Below are 12,777 nucleotides of genomic sequence, written 5' to 3'. Positions count from 1 at the left end.
GGATTTTTTCCCTCTCACTTATTACCCAGATTCAATATTTGTATGGAAATAAAAGCATTAGTTTCCTCAAGGGTCTCCTTAATGGCATAGGGCCATAGTCCAGATGAACACGAATGGTCAGGGTATAGACAATGCTTAAAGAAAGTGGAGTTCTGGAGGGCTACTCAGTGCGACTCCTGAGTAATTATCAAGTACATTTTCCTTTTTCTCATATTTCCTCAGCAAGGTCCAAGGTTTGATTTCTTAGAGAAAAGCTAAGCAAGATACAAAGCATGGTACCTAATAATTGTTGATTGAATTGCTGACAAATGGAAAATTGTATAAGCGATAATGGCTTGTCATTAGTACATCCATTTATCAGGTATGGACTCTGGCTGGAAACAGTGGGTGTGGAAGTGAGAAAGCACGGAAATCTGAAGTCAGTGTTTTATTTTTTAAAGATTAATTTGAGAGAGAAAGAGCACAAGCAGGGGGAGAAGCGGAGGGAGAGGGAAAAGCAGACTCCCCACTGAGCAGGGAGCCTGACTCGGGGCTCAGTCCCAGGACCCTGGGATCATAACTTGAGCCAAAGGCAGATGCCTAACCGACTGAGCCCCCAGGTGCCCCAAGTCAGTGTTTTAAATCCAGGTCCACTATATAGCTTCTTGGCAGAAGCTTTGTTTGAGCTTCCTTTGCTGGTGGATTCCAAGCCCAGCCACAATACTTTAGCTTAGTGATACATCATGCTAAATGCTGTGTAACCTTTTCTAATAAACATGTAAGCAAAGTAAGATTCAGTTTTGAGAAATGGGGGAACACGTTTGATAACTTGAGGTATTTCCCAAGCATGCTGTTTAAAATCTATATATGGAAACTGCTTCCTGTTAGTCCATGTATGGAGGGCATGAAGTCTATAGACCCTTCCTTAGAAGGAGCTAAAACACTCATTTGGATGATTCCTCTGTGTTCAGATAACACTAAGCAAAATCATCATATTGCAGTTTTTTGAACACTGAGGACATACTCAAGCTAGGGGTTGAGACTACCTAGGATTAGGATTATCTGTCCTCTGCTGATATTCTCTGCCCTTGTTCCTGCCTCATTTTCAGGTTTACTATATGGATGTTCCCCCAAGAGAAGACTTCCACTTCCAGCTACGACAGAGTAACTGCTACCGGACTAGTCTGCCGGTCTCAACCAGCAAGCTGTCAGACATTGGACAACATGCAGCACAAAACAGTGATCCTGGAGAGAAGGGAAACTCATGAGGTATGTCTTGTGAATGCCTCGCTGTCTGCTTAAGGATATTATTCTGATGACTCCAACATAATGAGCTCGAGTCCCAGCACGCCACTGTGGTCCTACTAAGCTGAAGAGGCAGAGAGCAGAGTTCAGGGTCATCAGTGGCTGGAATCTGCAGGGCAGGGCAACAGAGAAGGGTCTCAGAGACCCTGCACAGAGAGGGTCTCCAGAAGCCTGTGTGTGGACAGGGTTGAGCTGCTCGTACTAGTATGAGTGTACCTGAGGCGTACCAGAAAGTACTTATTACCAGGCTGAGGCCAACAGACATACCAGAGGTGGAGCCCTGCTGGGGATGAGGGAGCCCCTGCCCAGCTAGAGTGGGAAGACCTTGCTAGCACCTCAGTAATACTCCAGGCATCCAGTCTAGACATCAGAGAGGCCCATCTTAGAAATAAAGATCTTGCCCTAGAATAAGGGCTACAAAAAAAAATGCCCTTCAATAATGAGGGTAAAATCTATCGTTCAGTCAATGAAACCTGAAAGAATTGCCAGAAGATCTGTACTATAAGAAAAGCTAATGGTCTTCAGGCTGAAGGGAAATACTAGATAGAAATTTGGATCTACAGGAAGAAATGAAAAAGCACTAGAAATATTTGCCTTAAAAGATAACTGAATGTTTAAATCAGAACAGAAGCAGGCAGGTAAAAGGGATTATACTACTGTAAAACCCCTTTATTTCTGAAGTGGTGTGTAATAATGTCTAGTTGGTAAGTAAAGGGTTCACGTTGTTAGCTCCAAAGCAGTCCTCAAACTCTATGCTCATAAAAATTATTTAGGGTCCTAAAGAGCTTTTGTTTGTGTGGGTATGTCTGTGAATATTTATCATGTTAGAAATTAAAGCTGAGGAAATTGTTTAAATATTTTTAATTACAGTGACCCACTCAGTGTTTGTTTTATTTTTTAGAGAGTGTGCACACATGCTCGCGAGCAGGGGAGGGGCCGAGGGAGAGCGAGAATCTTAAGCAGACTCCGTGCCCAGCTGCAGAGCCCAACATGGGGCTCAATCTCATGACCCTGAGAGCATGACCTGAGCCAAAACCAACAGTCGGACACTTTACCAACTGAGCCACCCAGGTGCCTCCCATTCACTGTTTATAACACATATTTACAAAAGTAACTATTTTCCAAAACAAAACTTAGAAGAGTGGCACTGTTTTATAGTTTTACAAATCTCTTGAATGTTTGGCTTTAATGGAAGATGTGGAATTCTCATACGTGCTTCTGGGCTCAGCCTGCTGTGGGATGTTGTTCTGGCTGAAGGACAGGAAAACAATCTGGCCCCACACAGGTATGTCGTTGGAAGAGAAAGCATATTTAATAGCTTTTTACGACAACAGTATTCTTTCATGCTATACCAAAAATTGACAAACGAGTGAAGGTTTTTAGTTTCTTCTTATAATATTATTTGGGGGCAACACCAGAAATTACCCAGGTCTCCACACCATGGTCTTTACAAAGTTAACACGAACCTTCCAAAGTCAGGAATCCTATTTCCTGCTCAAAGCATTCTTCACTGTTTCTTACTCCGAGGCTTTGCGGGCTGCAGGGCACAGGACAGGTCTGGCTTATTTGCAAGTCCAGCATTACTGGAAGGTGGCTGGTTTCTTTCCACTCCGGAGCCAGGCCTGCCCGGTGAACTTTAGGCTGTGCTCTAAAATGGAGTTCAGTATCGAATCTCAGAGTGAGATTGACTTTCTTCTCCTCAATGAAAGATTCTTTTATCCATATAAGGTTGTTTCTCAAAACTCAGGGGGTAGTAAAGGAGGAGACGAAAGAGACTTTTATTGAAAGTAACAAATGTTATGTAAACTTGACTTGAAAGGTACTTTTCATCATTCAAAAAACTGTGTCTAAACATGTTACATGCTAAAGCATGTAACAGATCTATAGTTAACCCTTTACCCATGAAGGTGAAATTATTGAGAAGTGTTTATTTTCCCTCTTGAAAAGGCTAATCTGGGTAATAATATGGCTACAGGTGGTATATTCACATTGCTTCCTTCACTGCTTCTCTCTCTTAAACGCACATATCTTTCAGAACTACCGTCACTGAGGTGCCGGCCTTTGCTCGGCAACAGAATGATGCTCGGGTCTTACAGGTCCAAGGCCCAGTGGACAGACAGGCTCTTGTCCTCCACGCTGGCCACCATGTCTTCAACGGCATTCCAGTCCAGCTTGCTGAGGATGCTGCCGGTGCTCTCAGACACACTGTCTGGACCACGGGAAGGAGCCTCGAGCTCTTCTTCGGCGGCTGACAGGTCCTACCAAATTAAGAAAGGCAGTAAGTGATGGTCCGGGCCTGAGAAAAAAATAAATGGACATGAACTAAGCTTTCCAAAGATTCTAGAATTGCTCATCCACCAACTGGTGCAGCAGGACCAGGGCGGTGATCGCCCGGCACATGCGGGTGGACGATGGGCCGAGCGTCCTTGGACACGATGGATGTTTACGCTCGTAGTACAATCGTCTGCTCTCACTTTCTTGTTAGTCTTTAGTTGAAAGGAAAATACAAAGTCAAGGGAAATTCTCAAAGAGTAACTACTTCAATCTTGCAGGACCTCCACATCTCACAGAAAGCAGTAAGCAACAACCATAACTGGACAACACAGAGAAATCACTAGGCCGACTGACATCTGGAACAACACTCACCTGGAGGAGGGAACTGTGGCTCTCATGAAGGATTGTTCGGATGTGTGAAGGTACTATCCAGGGACTCACCACGGTCTCCTCTCTCTCGTACTCTATACACACCTGCTTTGATCGAGGTGAAAGCTCAGCACTAATGTGATTTCTTGTACACTGCAGACGACATGGAGCACCGGAACCTTCCAAGGGAAAAGAACAAAGGTACGTGGGACTGATTCATTTATGAGTTCATTTATTCATTCTGACTTTTATCCTCAAATCCAAGGCAGTCATGTTTTACCTAATATTTAAAGTTTTTTTTTTTATGAACTATTTTTAAGAAATCTCTGCACTCGACGTGGGGCTCGAACTCACAACCCCCTGACAACTGAGCCAGCCAGGCGCCGCTTACCTAATAATTGAATCACAAGGTCTGGATATGGTTTTAACAATTTCTGCCCTGTCAGTGTGATAGAAGGAAAATGAATTCTGGCCATCTCTTCATTTTAAAAATAACAGTAGCCTCTAGGACAAGAGAGTCCAGGGAGGAGAGGCCACAGATATAACGGAACTGTGGAGAAGTTCCAACTGTAAAGTTGGGTGAACAAACACTGTGGCAAAAAAGAAAACAGCCAGTAAAACAGAACAACCTGAGACTGAAGAGAGAGACCACCAAGTGGTTAAGCAGTATGATAACCATGAAGGTAGGTCGTCTCTCCAAAGTAGACGGAAACACACGGAGACGGGGTGGTGAGGGGGCTGCTCCAAGAGTTCAGGCCGTGAAAGATCAGCAAAGGCTGGAACCACCAACTAATCCCACCCTCACTTCTGCTATAGTTAATTTGGTAACTAGACTTCGACACTCCTCAAATGAACATAATTATTGCCATCTAAAAAGAACGACAAAATCATCACCAAAATTAAGAAATTAAGGTTAACGGTACTGCACTTTAGGATAAAGCTTTACCTCTGGGGACTCTACACACCTTGAGAGGCTGTCACTGGCTGTCTCTCACCTTGCTTTCTGCAGGGATGGCTTTGTAATTTCCTTCTCTTCAGATCCGAGTGCATTTCTCTAGGGTTTGTTCGGGATAGCCAATCTTAAAATACAATATGGAAACAATGCTGTGAAACTGTGCATGTGCAAAGCTTTTCAAGTTTGGGTGTCTGTGCCCCAGTGTGGACAGTGGACATATTCTAAGGTAAAATAGATCCGTCAAGAAGAAACCCCACCGTGGAAACTAGGCTGGCAAGCGAACCAGCTTACCTCGAGGAAGCACTCTCTGTAGGACAGTGACCACCGCCACCCAGTTTCTTTATGAAACAACTGCCAAACAACGTCTGTGGAGTCTAGCCTGAGGAATCTGAAACTGAACAGCAAAACTGAATCCGTCCCCTGTACCTCCTCTTGCCCTACCAGTGTCCAATCTTGGGCCATACTCTAGACACGCAGCCAAGCTAGAAACTTGGAGTCATACTCCACCTCCTCTGTCACAGGCAGGGCTACCCCTGAACAATGAAAGCAATACTGTTGTTTGCCTTTCTACGGGCAAGGCCTCATGCTAGATTATGATTCACTTCACAAAACCCCGGATCTCTGGAGTTTTCATAAATATAGTATCAGTGTCCATATAATTTCAGCTATTTTTAGGGGCAACATTATATTTCGGGGTATTTTATCTGTTAAACTAACATTGCTAGATATTTGTTGAGAAAAGAATAAACTAGCTTTGGGGTACTCCAAACTAGAAAACATTTTACAAAAGATTAAAATGGGAGACTTTGAAAGAAAACCAAGTCTGGGATTATACAATTAGAAGCACTCAAACTGACCCTAGTAATTACAGACTTGAGGTTTAAGGCATTCAGTGGGGAAAACTATGGAAAAAGAACCAAAGAGAATTTCTAGGAAATACAGCCATCAACAGTAAAACTTGGCAGGTGAAAGAGCAGATGCAGCTGAAGAGAGAGGCAGTGAACTGGAAGATGGCAGCACTGGAGAGAGGCCAAAGGTCAGGAACAGATTCATTCACGTTTCTCATCATTTTTATACTACATATAAGTGTTTGCATTGTGGTCCCCACCAAATGTTATTTCTATAAATCAGGATAATGCCATAGAGCTCACTCAGTTAATGTGAAGTTTAAGTGAGATCATGCACAGTCAGTGGTAATACAATGTTTGGCATCAGGCGTCACTTCCCTAAGCCTCCCTGGCTTCAGCTGTAAGACGGGGATAACAGTTGCCCTGTCTATCTACCAGGGCCGTTATGGAGAGCTCACAAGAGAATAATGTGAACCGACTTTTAAATGGTGAAGAGTAACATGGGGTGAGGGGTGGACCAGGGCTCAATCTTCATTCTTAGGAATTAAGATCATGATCAGATCCCTCTCTAGATGATCGGAGCACAGCTAATTTAGAATCCCCAGATTTATGGGCCTGTGTGCGACATGACTCTATAACAGCGGCCCCCTCTGAATACTTGTTTTTATGTTCAATACTCTGCTAAGCCTGTAATATATGTTCTCACTCTAATAATCTGGATTTTGCAGGTGAGAAAGCTGAGGTTTACACAGATGGGTTAGGAATTTGCCCAAAGCTAAAGAGTAAATGGTGAAATAGGATTCCAAAGACAGCGAACTCCGCAGCCTGTTCACTAAACCTCTGTACCACACAGCCAGAGCCTTCATTCTGAAATCTGTATTTGAAATGTCTAAGAGTGTCTTACGATTTTTAAAAATTTAAGTTGAACTTTATTCCCTGTTCCTCCCTTACCTTTTTGGAAGGTAACTGGAGATGGCACAGCCTTTCTCACTGCCGCTTTGGCTCCCCCACCTTTACTCTGTCTGGCAGAAGTAGCAGTTCCTGGAAAAACAGGCCAACTTCTTTAACCTTCTGTATGCTGCCATGATGTTTCACATACCACACTGTACATTCTTTGAGGACAGAAACTTCTGATTAAGATGGGGCCCAATACATGTGGTCGATTTATTTATTTATTTATTTATTTTTAAAGATTTTATTTATTTATTTGACAGAGACAGCCAGCGAGAGAGGGAACACAAGCAGGGGGAGTGGGAGAGGAAGACGCAGGCTCCCAGCGGAGAAGCCTGATGTGGGGCTCGATCCCAGAACGCTGGGATCATGTCCTGAGCCGAAAGGAGACGCTTAACGACTGCGCCACCCAGGCGCCCCCATGTGGTTGATTTAAACCAAGAAAGCAAAACAAAAGTGCAGATGAAGGAAGGGAAAACTCTCCTTTGAAACTTGGCATCTCATAGCACAACCACGGTCCTTTCTCAAATTGGCAAATGTGCCTTGACAACCTCTCTGGCAACTGGAAAAGGCAGCCGCATAAGCCTATTAGCAGTGAACACCTTGACAGAATGCCAAGTTAGATTTTATCAAAACAATGATTAAGGTTTCTTAAATTCCAGGATTAATAACCACTGTTTATTATTAATTAATTTATTTATTTATTTATTTATTTATTTATTTCAATGATTTTTTTATTATATTATGTTAGTCACCATGCAGTACATCCCCGGATTCTGACGTAAAGTTCGATGCTTCATTAGTTGCGTATAACACCCAGTGCACCATGCAATACGTGCCCTCCTTACTACCCATCACCAGCCTATCCCATTCCCCCACCCCCCCTCAGAGTCCATAGTCTCTCATGCTTCATTACCCGTTCTGATTACCCATCCATATCTATTATTTCTGTGGCAGAGGCCACAGACTCATTGTCTTTTCTTTGCTGGGGGGGGACTTCTTCTCTTCATTCTGATGAAGAGAGATTGCGGGGTTGTCCAGAGCCCAAATTATTGACTGGGACCCAGGCCGTGCGCCCTTGTTTTATAGAGATCTTAGGGATGTGGGCTTCTTCTTTAAAGANTTTAAAGATTTTATTTATTCATTTGAGAGAGAGAGACAGTCAGCAAGAAAGGGAACCCAAGCAGGGGAGTGGGAGAGGAAGAAGCAGGCTCCCAGCAGAGGAGCCCGATGAGGGACTCCTTTCCGGAACGCCAGGATCACGCCCTGAGCGGATGACAGGCGCTTAATGACTGTACCACCAAGGCGCCCCGGGATGTGGGCTTCTTGATTTTTCATCCTGCCTTCTGGGGGAGGGGCCTGCCGCACCGATACTCCGGAAACCCTGTTTGGGTAGAGTCTCTGTGTCCCCTGCAAGGGGGGTGGGGATGGGCACGCTGTGAGCCGGTATTTCCAGGCTTTTGTTCTCTGGCGGCTTTCCCTGACGGTTTGCTGTGCCTCTTCTGAGAGAGCAGCAGTGGCCGAAATTCAGCCTCTGTCACAGAACAGAGGGATTGTGGCCCATTCTCCACTGATGTTCTGGCCACTTTGTTTCTGTTGGTGCTGCTCAACCCTGCAGCATCCTGGGCTGTGCGCCCCACACCCGGCGTCCCAGCCCTCACTTCCAGGACCGGCGCATCTCTGTCCTTTGTGTTTCTAACACTGCCAGCCACCAGCAGCCCCGCGCGCGCTCCCGGCTGAGGGTCTCATTCTGCTGTCTCGCAGGTGCCGACCGCGAGTCCGCCTGCTCCCCCGTGCAGGTGGCCTCCCAGCCGCCAGCTGCCCTGCGCATACTCCCGGAGCTCCCAGTCTCAGTCTGGATCCAGTGAGCACACCGGAGTTCCGGAGCTCCGTGAGATGCTTGGTGGCGCGCGCTCCTGGCTCTCGGTCTCAGTCTGCTGTTTCGAGGGTGCGGGTCCACGGTCCGCCTGCTCCCCGATGCACGTGGCCCGCCAGCCGCCTCGTGCGTGCTCCCGGAGCTCCCGGTCTCAGTCTGGATCCAGTGAGCACACCGGAGTTCTGGAGTTCGTGAGATGCTTGGTGGCTCCCGGCTCACGGTCTCAGTCTGCTGTCTTGAGGGTGCGGGTCCGCGGTCCGCTCGCTCCCCCGTGCAGGTGGCTACCACTTCCCGGCGCCCGGACATGGCAGCTCCCTCCCCCTTCCGTTTATCTTCCGATATCTATGCTCGGTTTCACGGCTCCCCGCTTCGTACCTCAATACTCAGTGCTGGATATGTTCATTTGTAGAGATCCAGATGTATCTTCCTGCGTCTCAGGCTGATTCCGTGGATGTTCCTGCTGGTCTGGTACCTATCCAGCTCAACTCAGGGGACCGGCTGAAAAAGGGGTCCCCTACTCCTCCGCCATCTTTACTCCGGAGACACTGTTTATTATTTCTGTTATGCAAAATGTTTTACTTATTACCTTCAGTACCCCTACAAGGTAGGTTTTAATAACATATTTGAGACACCAAGCGAGCAGCAGAGCTGAGATATGAATGTAGGCCAGGATGATTCTGAAGGCTGGAAATTTTTTTATGCTTTTGATGCCTCTCAGTCACTTATCATATAGCCCTTATATTGTTTTTGATAGAACTAAACATAAAACAAACCAAAAAAAAAAAAAAAAAAAAAAGGAAAAACTCTAAGTATAACAGCTTACAATCAGGGCTAGAGATATTTGCCAGAAACAACACAAGACAGATAACAACATATAGTCAGACTCAAGTATCTTCAGAAAAACCCTTTTACAAACGAGCTGCAGTGAACTTAAAAATCTTGATGAGTCCTCACTTCCCCATCTGTGCACTAACTGAACTGCGTCATGTGGGGCCCGGGGATCTGTGTCGCTGACTAGGGAAGGGCCTGGGATCCATCATGCCTGCATTTCTCCCACTGCCACACAACACTGGGGGACTGAAAGCCTCGGAATGTAGCCAGAGGAAACGGTTGAGTTCTGGGTGCAACCTGGATAGAAGCCAGCATGTTCACCAGCCCCTCCAGTTGCCTTTGTCCGTCTTCTGGGGAAGCTAAGGGACAGGTTAGCTGGGATGATGGCAAGCTACACGTGGTCTTCTCTGACATAGTATAAATACAACAATATCCACCCACTAATATTCCTGAGCAGTAGCTTATAAATAGCTATTTTTAGGCAGAAAAGCCATTTTTTTTCATTTATCCAAGTAATCTCATTTGGCCAGTGTGAGTGGTAGTCCAAGATAAAGGAGACAATGTTGCTACCTTCACAAGATTTCGTCTAGCATGGGACAGAAGTTGACAAGTGACTACATGAGACCTGCTGCAGCATGACGGGGGTGGGGTGGGCAGACGACAATAAAGAAACGGTAACCATGGCAGCTGAGGCAGTTGTCGTGGATACTCACAACCACCAGAACCACCAGGCAAGTTAAGTATTAGCCCCCATTTAAAATTCGTTACCTCAGTTTAAAAGAACTCACAGAGGTGAGGCATTCAAGGGAGGGAGACTTTTGAGGAAAGAGCCACCCTAGCACAGCCCGTGGGTGGAGAGCAAGCCAGCCGAAGAGATGGGGAGAGGAGGATAAGAAGGGAGAAGGGGAGCGTGCCTCGAAGGCAGGGAACAAGCTCTGGACTGGTCTGCGTGGGGTGGGGGTCCCAGTGTGCAGGAGCACCTCTTTCAGGACAGTCCAGCAAGGGCGGGGGAGCTGACCAAAGAAGGGCTGAGGCCTCAGCCCACGCGAGTGCGACATTACCATCCAGGCCTGACACTGGACAGATCCAAGACAAAGGCATATTTCCATAGAATCCAAGACTTTTCCATCTGATATTAAGAAACCGTGGATTCATGTTTAAAATCCTTGCTAATTTTTGGTATTTCTTTTATTTAACTTTAGCAAATGTATCAGGTATAAAATAAACAAAACATGGATACTATTTTGCAATTTTAGTTTAAAAAGGGCACCATTTTCTTATTGTAATTTGTTAATCAAGAGCAAGAGCTAATTAAGTTTTGTTTAGAGGACTGGAATTTATGGAAATTTCCACTTTGTAAACTGAGGCAGCATAATGAAGCATAGGTTCTAAGTGTGTAGGCTCTAGACCCAGACTGGGTTCAAATCCCAGCTCTGCTCCTTCCTAGCTGTCTGATCTCAGGCAGTTATTTCAACTTTTTCTGCCTGGGTTTTCTCATCTGTAAAATGGGAACATAAAGAGCTTAAACAGAACCTGGCATATTAGTTTACTACACAGCTAAAAGCTGTGTGCACTTACACTACATATTAACTAATATTACACATTTTTTAAACATTTTTTCTTCATTTTTAGAGAGAGTGCGAGCAGGGGGAGGAGCAGAGAGAGAGGGAGAACCCCAAGCAGACTCCACACTGAGTGTGGAGCCTGACGTGAGGCTCCATCTCATGACCCTGAGATCATGACCTGAGCCGAAAATAAATGAGCCAGATACTCAGGGCACCTGGGTGGCTCAGTCCATTAGGCATCTGCCTATGGCTCAGGTCATGATTTCAGGGTCCTGAGATCAAGTCCCACATCAGGCTCCCTGCTCAGTGGGGAGTCTGCTTCTCCTTCTCACTCTCCCTCAGTGCTCTCTCTCTCTCTCTCTCAAATAAATTTAAAAAAAAAAAAGCCACTCAACCGACTGATCCACCCAGGTGCCCCTATGATTACACATTTTTTAATGTGTAATCATTTCACAAAATAAGAATATTTTACTTTGGTAATCAAAACCCAAATATGGCAAAATTAAAGGAAAGCTAGCAATAAATAACAAATATTATATCTTCAAATGTGGAAAAGGATGTTCAAAAGGTAACACCATGATAGTTCAATATGAGCCTCTTAGTATCCTTCTTCTGTGATGTCCTGGTATCTGTCTGTCTGACATCCTAACATCTATAAGAATTTGATTTGTAAAAATGCCTACCTCTTTAGCCAGACGTGCAAAAGAAACAGATTCCCAAGTAAGTCTTATCTAAATATTGACCGTTCAAATTCTATTATAAAAAGGCCATTTGTTGGGGCGCCTGGGTGGCACAGTGGTTAGGCGTCTGCCTTCGGCTCAGGGCGTGATCCCAGCGTTATAGGATTGAGCCCCACATCAGGCTCCTCCACTATGAGCCTGCTTCTTCCTCTCCCACTCCCCCTGCTTGTGTTCCCTCTCTCGCTGTCTGTCTCTGTCTCTGTCAAATGAATAAATAAAATCTTTAAAAAAAAAAAAAAGCCATTCGTTTAAGAAGATTTGTGGGGTCTTCCTATTTCAAAGCGATAGAACAGACAAAATCCCAGCACAGGTAAGTCTTTATCAATCCTGCAACTTGCATTCTGCTGAAATGAGAACTGCTTTTCACTAAGATTTCATTTTACTAATGACCACCAACTCTGGAGACGAGGAGGTCCAAATTATACAAAATTTAAACTTAAAAAAAAAGCTTAGTGTCTTACCACATGGCCAAGGAGGCCCTTGAGCTTTCCCCTTTCGGATGTAACTTGGTCTGGATATATATCTGAATTTTCCAGGTTGATTTATTGGAATATTGTGACCATATTGATTCTCTCTAAAGTAGAAATTACATAATTATTATATTCTTAGACTCTCGTATCAGTAATGAACTATATTGCAAAAGGCCCAAATTCTAGCTCAGATTAATACATTCACTTGACATTGCTTATTCTGTACTTCAGTGATTTCATAACAATTCTCAAAAATTAGTCTTCGTGTCTCACAACTTAATTTTTTTTTTAAAGAAATTGTTTTTGGTTATCTGTCCATTTCAAATTGTCTATGTATTTGGCAGTTGCTTATGTATTTAATACCCTGCTTTATTTTAGAAAAGATTCAAGGGAGTCTCTGGTATTTTGAGTAGACCCCAAATTATACACACACAAGTGATCTGATTACATGTGGGTTTGTGTTGGGAAGAGACAGCAGAGAAGAAGTGATAAGCTGGTGGGAACTGTTTCTGCAAGCGTGGAGCCAAGTGGAGAAATAGGAGAACAGTGAGGAGGCAGATTATAGAAAAGGAGGAAACAGAATTGAACAGATACCAAAATTGTAGTAGGTATGC

At 44.7% G+C, this 12,777-nt stretch overlaps 1 protein-coding gene across 13 annotated transcripts in view; it reads right to left on the bottom strand.

Moving 5' to 3' along the window:
- Positions 1-2,574: 2,574 nt before the first annotated feature.
- The window catches only part of CPLANE1 (ciliogenesis and planar polarity effector 1), a 140,686-nt gene continuing 130,483 nt past the window's right edge, over positions 2,575-12,777 (bottom strand). For 6 of the 13 annotated variants that reach the window (XM_034657000.1, XM_034656999.1, XM_034657007.1 and 3 more), the window contains 5 exons: positions 12,155-12,267; positions 6,682-6,771; positions 4,893-5,006; positions 3,931-4,106; positions 2,575-3,542 (listed from right to left, as the gene is read on the bottom strand). In XM_034657000.1, coding sequence (XP_034512891.1) covers positions 3,375-3,542; positions 3,931-4,106; positions 4,893-5,006; positions 6,682-6,771; positions 12,155-12,267 — 661 coding nt within the window. In that variant the 3' untranslated portion in view covers positions 2,575-3,374. Of the gene's footprint in view, positions 3,543-3,930; positions 4,107-4,892; positions 5,007-6,681; positions 6,843-12,154; positions 12,268-12,777 lie in introns of those variants that run through there. The other 7 variants (XM_034657003.1, XM_034657004.1, XM_034657005.1 and 4 more) reach the window with 7 other exon arrangements.

The sequence above is a fragment of the Ailuropoda melanoleuca genome, chromosome 3, assembly GCF_002007445.2.
Source record: "Ailuropoda melanoleuca isolate Jingjing chromosome 3, ASM200744v2, whole genome shotgun sequence".
NCBI lineage: Eukaryota > Metazoa > Chordata > Mammalia > Carnivora > Ursidae > Ailuropoda > Ailuropoda melanoleuca.
This window is presented reverse-complemented; position numbering and strand designations above follow the sequence as displayed.